Source organism: Argopecten irradians, chromosome 5, assembly GCF_041381155.1.
Source record: "Argopecten irradians isolate NY chromosome 5, Ai_NY, whole genome shotgun sequence".
NCBI classification, from domain to species: domain Eukaryota; kingdom Metazoa; phylum Mollusca; class Bivalvia; order Pectinida; family Pectinidae; genus Argopecten; species Argopecten irradians.
This window is the reverse complement of record NC_091138.1, coordinates 48,165,423-48,180,120: the sequence shown is the minus strand read 5'-3', so window position 1 is coordinate 48,180,120 and position 14,698 is coordinate 48,165,423. Positions and strand designations below refer to the sequence as shown.

Here is a 14,698-nt window from a genome sequence, read left to right as displayed (position 1 = left end):
ATTAGTGATGATGGTTACATTTGTTCTTTTAATTAGTTATTTTCGTTAATATATATTCTTGATATATTGATAAATGAAATGATTTAGAACCCGTATTGAATTTACATGCAATTTATATCATATTTTATATTTCTATTAAGCAGATTATGACATATTGAGATTCTCCTTTTTATCATTTTGAATGATAGTTTATTTGACTGTGACAGATTCATACCTTACTTGTCGAATTCACGTATGAGATAATTAAATATGTATGTAAAGACTGCCTAATCTGTAGAATTATCTTCTCTTGTTAAATTTTATTGCTTTCTGATCCATTATTTTCAAGAAAACTGATGACGTAATTCACAAAAACTTATGACATCAAATGCACAAACAAGTGACGTAGCAAGTAATACTTTTGACGTTAAACTCACAAACAAGTGACGTAGTAATACGTTATCGCCAGTGAGTGTCACTCTGTAAAACATTGAATATATTAGTCTTAAATAGACTGACATTTAGTAAGGCTGGTGTTATCCATTTGTTTTTCATCAAATATAATTTTACACATTTTTTTAACTGTCATTGTGGTGAGGATATTGCTGGTTAAACTGTTATATGAACTTAGCGAATCGTTAAGGTATAGGAGATTATTTATTTTATTAGAATATTCGTTGATCGAATAAGATGCTTTTTTACTAGATAATAAAAATATGAAATGGATGATGCGTATGGCTTGTGATTGATATCCTATTATATTTTTGTCATTTAAAGCTATTTCCTGCATTGATTTGATTCATCGTTATTCTTTTCTTTTAAACATTTTAAATAAACTGACATTGAAATAACACAAAGGACACAGAGGTTAAAGATGCTATACCGCCGAGGAATGGCATTTTTATCTATCAAAACAGGAGCAGATGAATTAGCATTTTTTTACAGTAAAAACAGTTACATACTTTATATTCATACTATAATTAAAAAAGTAAAGATGAAAACATTCAAAATAATTAATTTCGTCCCCCCCAAAAAAAAAAAAAAAAAAAAAATCGATGACTCTATGGCCTGATACATTGTATATGGAATCGGCTACTAATTGCGCAGACTACAAAAGCAAAACAAACTATTTTATAGGTATTTTTGTGTGTTTATTAGACATATGTTTACACGAGTAAACATCAGTTAACGTCCAAATCATTTATGTTCTATCAGCGGCGAATCATCTTTAAGTGTATGATAAAAGGATCAATAATCCTTCTTAAATTGAATTACACATCAATATTTATATAAACCATTCCTACATTCATGGACACTAGATGTTCACTGAGATACACAATCTGTTTAGACATTTTAATTAGAAAATAAAACATTATACCTTTCAGTTTTTTCTCTATTTCCAATACTGAATTGTTCGTTGCAAATTATAAAATGTTAATTCCCATTTCGTCATAATCATCGGTTTAGAATATTTAAATAACATGTATTATCGAAATAATAAAAAACTGATGATATTAACTGGTATTGGTGATACCTTTATTTCCAATTATGAATCTTAAGTATGAAGTCAGTTTCTTAATTAAGTTTAACTAATAAAAGTATAACACCATATTTTTGACATTTCAATTTTTTTTATTGTTTTTCATAACGAATACAATTACATTGACCAAAAAACTAAAAACGAATCCTTCAATGCAGACAGTCACTTTATAATACTTAAATGCATGGCCATCACTCTGACCACTGACGAATATAGCATTATGATTATAACTGAAGATTATGAAAATATCCATCGATACAAAACTATGTAATATAAAACAAACAGGTCCATCGCCACTCAACCTTTACTAGACGTAAAAATGCTTTCAAAACTACCTTCCAAAACACAAAAAAACCTCCTTTCATAAAACAAACCACACGCACCCTCAAATAAACATTCTAAAATAACTACTTATTGATAGATTTAGTTTCTGTAATCAATGGGTCGGTTTCAGACCCATCTGCGTCGGTCGATGGTTTTCTCTTACGTAACCGTCTGTTTATACAGCAATCCTGCAATACAATCAAACAACCATAACTGTATTTAATTTGAGATAGGTGTGGTGTGGTAAAATAAACCTTTTGCAAAAATTGATACGGCGTTTCCAGAACAAACAATTTCAAAATGAGTTATCAGGTACTTAAACAAACATGTATTACATAAACACAACATTATCCTAGTATTTATGGTAATATGAAAAATAAAGAAATTCATTTAAAGTAGATTTGAGACGATTGTCCATTTTACACAACATTATCCTTGTCTTTATGGTAAAGAGAAACTCATTTGAAGTAGGATCCAGTCAATTGTAAACTGTTTAATCGATTGTCATTCTAGATTCTCAAACACATTAAAACAGAAACTAAACAAAACAGGATAACAGCGTAATATCTGTGTGACAAAATCACAATAAATCATCATATTAAAGTGTGTGCATTAAAACTCGCGAATCTGACAGGATACAATTTTTAGAAAAAAATTTAATGCCACAAAATAGTACTAGAATTAGAATAACTAATATTACGAAATAAAGCGACGAAAAAGCTTTGAATTGATTATGCTGCCACAGATTCAACGCAATTTTAAAACTTACTGATCGTATGTCAGAGACATTCATAAAGACGGCACTGATGAATGATACCGCACTCAGACAGGCAAACAACAACAGCATATAGCGATATTTCTGGAGCCGAGCATCAACATCAGTCCTGGGGAGTAAGTATTAAGGAGATTAGTGGAATAAATGTAGGATTGAATTGGGAAAGAATGAAAATCAACTCAGGACTGCATAAAAGCCAAAGTGGTCAAAAGTATAGAGGGTGCATTCCTCGATACCCCTAGGTGTTACATTCACTGTCGTTATATCCACCCAGGGTCATGGACTGTAAACCTGAAGGCAGTTTAGACGAAAAAACCATGACAAATAACAGGCATGCAGATACTTCCTTTGAATGTTACAGAGAGAACGACGCCCTACCTTAAAGTCACAAAATGCACCCTTGGATTCTTTTGCTGTACATCAAACTACCCGCTCATCAGTTATCGCACACAGCGCCTTCAAATTTGCTATGACATGTTCCTGAGGTGATATTACGACAGTGATAGTTCCACCAGGAATGTCGAATATGGGAGATGGATCCTTGCCCTCATGGAAAATAATACATGTTTATCTAATTATACTTACTCTTCCTCGTGTCCTAGGATAGTGCCCACTGTGAGGGCCGACAGCCCCATACCGATACCCATGCAACTGGAGGCCAGGCCGGCCGCCGTCCCATACGATGTTGGGGGAATCATTGACATCATAGCCTGCCACAAGATAATCTACAAATAAACATTTTGATTAGACGATTTTTTAAACAAACAAACAAAAAACAATAAATTCAAGTATGTGTATAATTCTTACTGTTTATTGATTAGTCATAGCTAGAGATGGATTGCTCAACTACATTACATTTCATTACAAGCGCGAAACTATCGGGTTTGTATGACAAGTGACATTTCAGGTATTGGCTTACCATGTAGAATATTCTTAGTTTCCACGTTAACTAGAGATATAAAAGTATTCAGAAATTCAACACATCGTTATATTATTTATAAAATAAGTCTAAAATGTAAACTTCGTACATAACAACAGGACTTCAATTGTCGAAAGTGTTGTGTAGCTGATGTGTTTTATTAGAAATTTCGTGTGGCTATTGCACAATTAAATAATTCATGAAAAGGTAACTATAAATGCCTGCGAAAAATAACGCATGCTCTACACTTCCGGTAAGCTTATCACTCTACATATTTCACCTTTATATACAATTCATGCGTATCTGAAATAGGGTAAATTTAACAAATTTAAAGATGTTCCACCGCCGACAGCGCGTAAGCAATACTGATTATTTGAACAATAATTGGTGCTTAATCGTGTGAATGATACAAAAAATAAAATGAAATAATTTATTTTACTTTTGGTACAAGTGCAATCAGTGCTTCATTCCATATAGGATATTGTGCCATGAACTTTTTCGGGACACAATTAATTATTTTTGATATTTCCAATTTGAATTATAATTAGTAGCTCAATTTTTTTCAATGGTGGTAATAGTGTAAAGTAAGTAACTGTTGTAACTGAAGAAAAATACTAAATCGTCTACTCCTGTTTTTGATAGAGAAGAAATCCATTTGTCAGCAGTGGAGCACTTATAAACGTTCTAGATCACGAACAGCGATTTCAACATACTTGTTTTATATTGCTTTTTAATATACAGGTATAGACTCCTATAGAGGGAATATTGTGACGAAATTTATTTAAAATCTGCATGTGGACCTTTGTTACTTCCATGACAGGATATATCTATAAACGTTATGTGAATTCATCTACAAATTAAATATAAGTAAATATCACAACGAACCTACTGAAGCTTGAACGAAAATGTCGCAATAACACCACCAGAGATATGTTTGAATATAAGTTGCATTCTCGAAATACCTATCCATATAGAAGGCCAAGTTTTACTTTATTTCATACTAATAACTTAAAGCTCGTTCGATTCATCATGTACCTGTGAGGTATTAATCAAACTGAAAATTGCCTCCATTAGCTGTAAATATAGGTTTGTGAGATAGTGAAGCTTATTCCTATCAGAGTAATTTCTCTTTGCAATACTGGTGTCGGTATTCAAGAAATAATCGAATACTACTTTTGTTATTCTGTAGTGCAAAACAAGATCAAAATTAAGAATATCCTAAATATAAACACAAAAACGTGGTTAATAATGCATGTACCATATTTCCAACTATTTTCCAATGTTTTCCTTATAGGAGGTAAGGAAAGATTCTAAGTTCAGTTGCCTTTTACGATCATGCCCTCCATGCAGCATCAAGGGAGTGGTACCACTGGTTTGCCTGTTGTCAGTATAATGTGACCGGATAGAATATGTTGCTTGGTGTCTTCGGTGGAATGCTTCAGTGATATAGCACTATAAAAAGGGCAATAGTTCCACTATACAAGAAGATGCAAGACGAATATACCGCAATCGCCCAAAACACGCACTTCATACACGCGACACATCGCATACATTGGACGACCGTCCTTACATGACCGAGTTGTTAATAGGACGTTAATTAATTAATCAATCAAACAAACAAACAAATCTCCTTAGAGATAGATGTGTTAATCCTTAGAGATAGATGTGTTAATCCGTAGAAGATGTGTTAATCCTAAGAGATAGATGTGTTAACCATGCTTATTATGATTTCAGAGTACAAAAGTGATATTTTACCGCATTACAGTTGAAAGTGACCCCTACAAAAATGGTCATTGCAAGCGGCGGCACCTGGGATATGTAAGCTAGTACTAGGTACAGAGGAATGGTCAGTAAAGAGGCCGTCATTCCCACAAGTCCATGGCAGTCCAGTTTCTCCTGAGAACATCAAAGAATGATTTAATCTTGCTTTTAACAAGGAAAAAAAGAAAAAAGAAAAAAAAATAAGAAAAAAGAATGACGTCGCCTTTTTCAATGCTGCATTTGATTGGTTGATACGACAGACTAATAATTTCTCAAAAATAAATTCTGTAAAAAAATAATAATTACAGGTAAAATGTTAAATCATAAGGATTAACAAAATATTTTAATTTAAATCTAATTTTTGTCTGTTTATAACACTGTTTGTTATTGCCCTTCTTGTATGGTTTCATTAATGACTCGCGATGTTATAGCCCTTGCTCTTCCCTTTGTTCAACGTTTTATTTGACTTCTATGTTATTTTGTTCTTCCCAAAATAACACAAATAAGTTTGAAAACAGGTCGAGAGTTTTATTATTTGACAATTGAACTTTTTATCAGAGAAAGTGATATATCGAATCCATATTTTTCCTTTTTACTCTATTGGATGAACTAACTGTATATTTACCCATTGTCAATGAGTTGTTCTATATATTCTCAACGAGGAAATTATTACCGTCACTAAGTGATGAAACTTATCAAAAACTAAAAGGATTAGTGCGCAACCGAAATGGAAATGTATCCATCCACGTTAAAGTATTAACCTCAATGTATCTTCACCAGAAGCCTGAAGTGACTTTCAACGATTCAACCCATGGATTTATTGATCGATTTATTTATTGATTGATTGATTGATATTATAAAAAGGCACATTACCAGTATCTTTCCCATTATGGGAGCCAGTAGTGATACGGTATAAACAGCGCCATTGATGTAGGAGGCGTCCGTCTTCGAGTAACCATAGCGATCCTGAAAAAACTTTCTGCAGAAATAACACATAGTTAAATGATTGAATAAACCACAAAACAAAACTCTTCAATTCATTAAAAAAAAAAAAAAAAAAAAAAAAAAAAAAATTCATTAAAAAAAACACCCCCACAAAATATCAATCATTTTTAAAGCGCTATTTCGTTCAGCATTAAATGAGTAAGTGGGGTGTACTGTTTGTAGTCTTCGTCAGCATGTAGTGATGTAGTGATGGCATTATAAACAGGAAAGATGTTTTTTTTTTTTTTTTTTTTTTTAAATATATTGCATTTCTCATAGACCACACACATGCTTCACACTCGCACTCATTCCATACAAAACATTATAACAACGAAATAACCACTACCCAGTGTCTGTAATACAAATCTAGGTTACAATAGGAAGGTTTCTAAACAAAACAAGAAGAAAGCTAGATAACTAGAGGTCAAAGGGCTATAGCGATCATGACTCCTCAATCAATCATTTCAAATACTAACTATTTTTTAGATAAATATTTCTATGGCAGTATTTTCCTTCTGAACAAAAAGAACAAGTAGACTTACGTGGCGTTGGAGACAAACGGAATGACGGAACTGTAGAAACAGGTCAGCATCACTATTAGATACCAGTAGGAAACAGGAAAGCTCTTTAGGTCCGACAGTCTCTGTAAATAGTCAATATCATAGTACAGGTACCTCAAACCTGTCTACGTGTTTTACGGCGACTTCAGTGAGCGATCTGCATTTAAAAGATTTGATTTGAAACATGATGGCGGCGAATTGTTCCCGAAACACGCCAAAATAAGAAGGTTTATTACGGCAGACAAATGTATTAATTTTTATCACATTGCAATAGACGCAATTTTGTTTCCTTTATACTCACTAAAGTTCCACAAGGGCTTTTAATTCTACAGTGCTTGCGTTAAGCATAATATGATATGATACTAACTATTGGTTTCGATTGCATCTGTTTGCGCGCGTCTTCATCCAGTTGTTTTGTTCCAACCCAGTCCAGGACGGCCAGACAGACGCCCGCCACCACGCCAGTACAACACACGAACGCGCCTTAAAAAGGGTACAGTTTAAGTATAGATAGTAAAAGGAATTCGATCTAATATTGTGCAAAATACAGAAATATTGAATATCAAGATATTAATGGAATTTCGTCTAAATAAATTGATCTTTTGATTTTTGTATCTTTGGAAGGAACCTTGTAAATCCCGACATCTTGGAGAAATTCCCGACAGTCTTCGGATATATTTACGAAGATTTTTTCGAGATGTTGGAATTGATGGCATAAGTCTTTATTTTACTAGGTTATTTAGTAGGTAGTTTCGAAATTGACTTACAATGGACTTTCGTTACTTGTCTCTTACGAATAATAACAGACTCGCAGAAAACCAGATCAAGCAAGGACGATGATCTACGGCAAAAAGCCAAAAACACATAAAACTGGATCATCAATCAGCTTTTAGCTTAATACTTGTGCCATATCCTGATAAAAGAATCCAGAATGTTTGCCCCTTACTTTATCCAGAATTATCGCCCTTTTCTAATCCACAGTTATCGCCCCTTACCTATCCACAGACTCCATGGCAGGCCGAACCACTCTGCCAGGTTAGCGGTGAGGAAGAAGTTGAAGACGTTACCCGATCTGATAGTGAAGATGAGGAAGCTAACAGGTAATACACTGTTGTCCCTAAACCAGAAGGATACCACCCGGTTCTGTAAAACTGTAACAATAACACAACTGTCACAGTTGTTTGACGTACCGTATTAATTGATTATAATTGTCTAAATCACAAATTACGTGTAACTCGTCCTACTCCTTGCCACGATTCCTCAATTCTGTATGAACATTCTTGCATTTACAACTCTCCGCTTTTGATCTGTTTGAATAAGGCGAAATTTGAAATTACATATGTATGCATTTTGACAAAAATAACACATACATTAGTTCGCATTGTGATAACAAGCTGACACAGTATTCCATATGTCGTATGATACACACTAAAAATCCATATTAAAAGCATCATGTTATCTCTATTCCTTTTTTTCTGTTATGTGCGGAAAATTTGAGTGGTCAGGTTTCTTTTTTTAATACCGCATAACCGGTTATTTTCGCGGGCCAAAGTTTTAGTGATTTGATAAAAAATGAGAAAAATCCAATTTTAGCGGTTATAAATTTTCGCTACATGGATTTAAAGTTAGATATCATTCAACCATTTCTCATTATTTGGCGGATCAAATTTTCGTGATCCTAGCAATGACCCGCGAAATCGCGAAAATATCCCCGCGAAAATAACCGGCTATACGGTATAACATTCCGAAATATTAATCTGAGGAAAATCTATTTCTCACGGTCCACACCAGTCTAGACTACACTTCGTAAAGAATAACAAAGGCATGCTATTGTCTTACCTCTACCGGGTCCAGTGCCGAAACCAAGAGTCATTCGACCGATCAGCATGAGGGGAAACATGTACGCCGAACCCCGAACAGCCGGGGATCCTGCCAAGGCGAACAGTACCATGCCCGATGTGAAAATCGTCGGCACCAATATGGCGGAAGCTAAAAGAAGTGGTAATTATTGTAAGTTCATACGTTTAATTATCTGATTTCGATATTGAATTGTTCTAAAACAATCTTGTATGTTTTAAATGAAATAGCCATAGATCTTTTTTCGTCATTACCTCGATTTCCTATTTTGTCTATGATGTACCCTCCCGGAATAGATACGGCTGCCGACCTGTGGGATATCAAATATTAATTCTCTTATTAAAATTTGACTCTCCAAAAAAGTCTAAAATTAAAAACAAAACACACATTTCTCTATCCTCGATACTTCAGGGGTTACTTTCAGTATCATTATATTCTCTATTGCTTCATCTCATATTATGTAGTCAGTTCAGGAGGTAAAAATCTGATCAATCGAATGCTAGCTGATGTTTACTGAAAACAGCGCACAAAATGCATCAAAGTCATCCACAATGTATTCAATTCTTTTGACGTACATTAAGTGACCAAATTAACTGCACTTCCGTTGTATTAGACAGAGCCTTCAGTATTACTATCACATTGTGCTGTGTGGTGGATATTACAACGGTTATGTGTAGATTGCTAAATACGTTTATCAAGTCAATATACCGAATTCTGCAATCAAAAAAGTGGGACTTAGCAAACGTAAGGAACAGTTATGTAGTTGGCTGAACTGGTAGATAGGAATCCGAACTTACGTCCATGACAGTACGGAGAACAAGAGGTTGTACCTCTGTGGTCCTAGTCCAAGACATTCCTCACAGCACGTGCCATTGGTCGGTACAGAGGAGTTCCCATGTGTACAGTTAGAGCCCTGAACAATTACAGAAAAATCACTAACAATATCCAGTGACCAATAATTTAAGATAGCTTAAATACATTTTTTTCAATTGTGAAATAATTCTATAATTAATTTGAATATCGTAGATTTCTATCATTTTCTTCAAAGGCATTTTGGGTTAGAAATTGTTACTCGTATATGCTTATCTGCTATATTTTTACGCTATGGTATTATACCGTAAAATAAGGAGCCAATCAAAACATTATTTTGAAAGCAAGATGGAATCTTTATCTAAATTAATATATCCTTTATAGGCTATTTGTTACTTAGCATATTCTTATTTTGTAAAGAGTATAAGTAAGATGTCAATCTGAAAAAAACCTCCCCCACCCAAACTCCCCCCCCCCCCGCAAAAAAAAACCCCCAACACCAAACCTTATTGGGCCTTGGCAAGAACTATACAATTTTCATCATCATATGACAATTCGTATGGTATTTCTTCGCTTTGTTTCTTATGATTGCGTTGTTTTCTCTGAGAAATATAACGTCTCGATCATAAAGTAAAACATTTAACGAGAACTGTAAATACGTATCATGAAGGGAAGATAACTGTTCTCCCATACCTTCGTGTGTAATTCTGGGTTATCCGATGTAGTTATAGGGCTACCTGTACAATATAACCTCGTCATATCATTGCGTTAACAAAATTACTATCTTCTCGATGAATTTAAACGTTATTTCACAAATTATGCTGATTTCCTTTAAGGAATACAAAAAAGTGGAATTTTAAAATTAATTTCATGTATGGATAATTGACCCGCAGCTGAAGTTTTCTTTGAAGATTAAATGATTGAACCAAAACGTCGATATATGAGAGAATAAAAACCATATGTCGATATGAAGGATGGTATTATTTTACCCTTTCGATCACCAAGTGCTGTAAAATCCCCAGCAAGCCTCGGGATTTGACTACATTTTTGACCGACGTTCGGGTAGAAGAATGGCTATCCTTCGTACCCGCATATTAAAGAGTTTTATAGTAGCATGCACTTATCCGAAGATATCCTTACCCCGAAGCCCTGGATGTCGGCTTGTAGAGCACTAGGGACACCTATGTTATAATAACAGCCAAGGGCCAGCAGACAGTCGCAAACCAGAATAAGGTAACGCCATCTCCCTAAAACAATGGCAATAGGCGGAGTCAAGTAGGCGATAAACCAGCAAGTAAGCAAGTAAGTAACCCTAAATCAATGGATAGTCCTGTCTGATACATTTCTAACTTTGTTTCAAGTTGGTTTTTATCACTTACGATGCCTATACAGAAAATACAGTGTGGGTTGCCAATATTTTCCATTCAGTCTATCTACTCTGATTTTGTGTTACGGACTTATGTGCTATGATAATGTTCTTTGTTTCTGATTTCTTTATTCACAACGATGATGGTAGATGAATAGATATCAACGAGCTTCCGGGACGTGTGGCTATTTGATATTGAAAAAATGGTTAAGATGTCTGTAGTGGCGATTCACTTTTCATAATGATATGATGAATATATTAATATAAACCAAAAATCTGAAATAAAAGCAAAACAGGGTAAATGGACAAAAATGTAACTTATAATTAATGTGCGGAATAATTGACCAAAAACTCAAATGAAATGCACTAAGCAGCATTCGTTTGTGTGCCTTAATCAACCGTTGGTTTTACATACAAAAACCTCAATCTTATTCAATAACATTAAATTTAATTTAATCAAAGATATTTCAAACCCATATAGAATTACATAATCAAATTACTTTACCAAGTTCATATCTGAATGCATCTTTTAAAATAACATTGAAATTACAGTATTTACAATTACTTACATTCATGTATTTTCATATCACTGTGCTGATTTTGAGATTCTTCACTGAAAATGCAAACATTAACAGAAATTAATATATCAAAAGGTTCATTCTTTTGTTTGAAAACGACTTAAGGGTGTTGAAATGAAACTCAATGAGAGAATGGTATTTCTAGATACAATGGAAAGTATTACTTCCTAATGTTCAAACATAGACATGTCCCCTGTATTACAACGTGAATCGTAATTTAAGGGTTGAATTATTCAGATACCAGCTTGACCTTTTTATTTTTTTAGAACTTTTACATGCTATTAACTTTAACCTCATGTTTTGATAATGTAATTTTGACAATTTCAATATACTACAAAATGTCAGATGAAGCATACAAAATGTTCAATGTTTCAATTGTTGAAAGTGACTTAAAGGCATACAAGGTATATGAAAAGAACATAAAATACGATAAAGATATCGGGATGTCAGATATATCAAAACACAAATATATCACACACACACACACACACACACACACACACACACACACACACACACACACACAAATACTTAAAATAGGCAGGCACTTTTTTGACATTTTCTAATACTGACGTCAAGTTTTGGTCAAGTCATGTAGAATTTATGGCATAGATATTGTAAAATACAAAATGTTCGTTGTGTAGAAATTTTCACTATTTTCGTGGTTGGTGTTCAAAATGTTGTATACGTTATCAGAATCGGTGTGCTAACTACGAATATATCTGCTAACGGATAATTTATGGACTATAAGCCTTGAATGCCAGTACCCATGAACATTTCATTTGATTCATTGATATCTTAAGGTAAGTTCAGGTCAATTCCAAGTCAATTTTCAGGTCAATTTTTTCAGGTCAAATTTGTCTGAAAAGAGCAAAAATCAATTCGTCAAAATCGTCAAAATCAGCTCAAAACCTTGACCTGAATTGACCTGAAATTCATAATTTTAATTAAGAGTTGGTCTGGTCAGATTGACTAGGTAACTAGTTGATTTGGTTTTTTCAGACGAATTATAATACTAGATTATCTCCCCTAAGCTAGCTAGAATAAGACATTCCAGTGGAAAAAAATATAAAGCCAAACTAAAGCTATGCTTTTAATATCCTAAAGACTGGTGGCCAGTCCAGATAATTATATATATAACCGATAAAATGTAGATATTAAAACGTGCCAACCGTGAATCGACACATGATATAACACGTGAACCGACATATAATATGACACGTGAACCGACATATAATATGACACGTGAATCGACATATAACACGTGAATCGACATATAATATGACACGTGAACCGACATATAATATGACACGTGAATCGACATATAATATAACACGTGAATCGACAAACAAAATATAAATCAATCAAGCAATATCTTACCTGTATTATTGAATTGTTACATATTCCATTATGTTATGTATTTACTCTATTTCATTAATCGACGTTAAAGGCCGTGCCCATGTTTTAAGATATCCATCACATAGAAGTAAACAAAGAATTTATCTCCTCCAACCACCCTTACACATAGTCTGTATCATGTTATCTACGGCACATCAATCTGGTGGATATAACTGGTAAGTAAGAAGATAATGTGGTCGTTATCGGACTAGTGTTGTTACAGTGTAAGGTTCAATATAATATAATTCATTTCTTGCAATTTAAGTAAATTACTATATAAAATTGTGTATAAAAATTTAAAGCGCATTCTCTTCTCCTCCTCTCTCCTCCTCCTCTCCTCCTCTCTCCTCTCCTCCTCTCCCCTCCTCCCTTCTACCTGGCCGCTTTACATCTCCTTATATCCAATTCTTCGCAAATCTCCTCAACCGCTTTCTATTCTTACCTACACTCATCTTCTCTATTCCTTTTCTCATATGCTATTTTCCTTTTTAATAAAAATAAGGCAATGTTATCTGTTTAAAAAAACACTCATTTGTGAATGTGTGGATGATGTTTATGCCACTGTCTATCTTGTGTATACTCATTTGTTATATAGCATTACTACGAAATGCCTTTAAAATAAAAGAAATATATAAAAAGAAAATAACGTGGCTGATAACGTGTTGTTACAATGTAATATTCTATTATCACTGCCGGATCTTAGATTAATGAACCATTCAGTTGTGCGTGTGATGTTATTTCAACATGGACAAGCGCTGCATTTCATATGATCAAGACTATTTATCTTAACACGTATATTTTTGTGTCCATTTAAATATAACATGCAGTAGACAGTGGTAAACGTTTAGATAATTGTTATGAAACTTATTATAGATTTAGTTAATTCTTATTTCATAACTTCATCCGTATTGTTAGAAAGAATGGTCTTAAAAATAAGGCACCATTTTGGTGAAATAGTAAGTTATGTGTCCATTTATAAAATATTTCAATCATGTTACTATGTTTGACTAAACAAATATTTTCAAATTATCACTTTGAATAATGACTACTTTTCACGAAATTTTCGTGTGCGTCACATTTTCCGAAATTTCGCTGTTGATGAAAATCGCGAAAATAAATTGCCACGAAAAAAGTTTCAAGCCGTGTAACTTCATTACTTGACCCTTCTATATTCTTATAGTTTTATACAAGACAATGTAATAATTGGTTTGAACGAATACTTAGACAATTTGGCCTATTAGAATACGTATTTCACCACATACATCTGCAAACGTTATCAGGTTGACTGTTATGTTTATTTCCTCAACATTTATTTTGATCAGAAAATGTTTGTGGTATACGGATGCTGAATGGCGCACCATCAGAAATATCGTTCTTGTAAATGAAGAAAAATCGTGCTCGTTTTTGCAAAAAAATTATTTCTCCAACTTAAAGTGCAATGGCGGCGGATAATGTGGAACTGTAAGATATCGATAAGTTATCTATATAATATTGATGCCAAATTAAATCCCATTAAAATATTGTAATAACGAGAAAAAAAGAGACAAGCTCACTAAATATTGAATGAAAACCAATCTATTATCCAATTTGAAACTCATTCTCATGACATCATATTTCAAAAACGATTTTCAACTTATAAAATTCGAAATCTATCATTTCAAATACTTGAGTTGGAGTTATCTGACTTGATATTATTTATGATTTAAATGTGCAGATGTGTATTGTTTTGAATGTCCATGTATGTATCTTGTATTACTACGTTGTTTTGTAGGGCGAAGACTAATAGACAAAGATAGGCACTACCGTATGTGTATTTTTTGTGTAAAACCAAACGTACAGTAAAATTG

At 33.5% G+C, this 14,698-nt stretch overlaps 1 protein-coding gene across 1 annotated transcript; it reads right to left on the bottom strand.

Annotated features, from left to right (window-relative positions):
• Positions 1 to 847: 847 nt before the first annotated feature.
• On the bottom strand, positions 848 to 12,972 carry LOC138324095 (lysosomal dipeptide transporter MFSD1-like). Its single transcript, XM_069269156.1, has 14 exons — positions 12,834 to 12,972; positions 11,445 to 11,488; positions 10,650 to 10,756; positions 9,497 to 9,612; positions 8,954 to 9,009; positions 8,682 to 8,831; positions 7,838 to 7,993; positions 7,210 to 7,325; positions 6,825 to 6,925; positions 6,172 to 6,277; positions 5,293 to 5,433; positions 3,204 to 3,343; positions 2,613 to 2,727; positions 848 to 2,031 (listed from the first exon to the last, which is right to left on the bottom strand). The coding sequence occupies exons 2-14, from the start codon at positions 11,458 to 11,460 to the stop codon at positions 1,927 to 1,929; spliced, it is 1,425 nt and encodes a 474-aa protein (XP_069125257.1). The 5' UTR covers positions 11,461 to 11,488; positions 12,834 to 12,972; the 3' UTR covers positions 848 to 1,926.
• Between the last annotated feature and the right edge of the window lie 1,726 nt (positions 12,973 to 14,698).

Bases quoted from the DNA above. Each gene is read 5' to 3' on its own strand.
- LOC138324095 (XM_069269156.1), bottom strand. The intron at 7,994-8,681 runs GTAAGACAATAG...TTATTGTTACAG, and splicing joins CGGCACTGGACCCGGTAGAG to TTTTACAGAACCGGGTGGTA. The intron at 7,326-7,837 runs GTAAGGGGCGAT...ACCCTTTTTAAG, and splicing joins GCCATGGAGTCTGTGGATAG to GCGCGTTCGTGTGTTGTACT.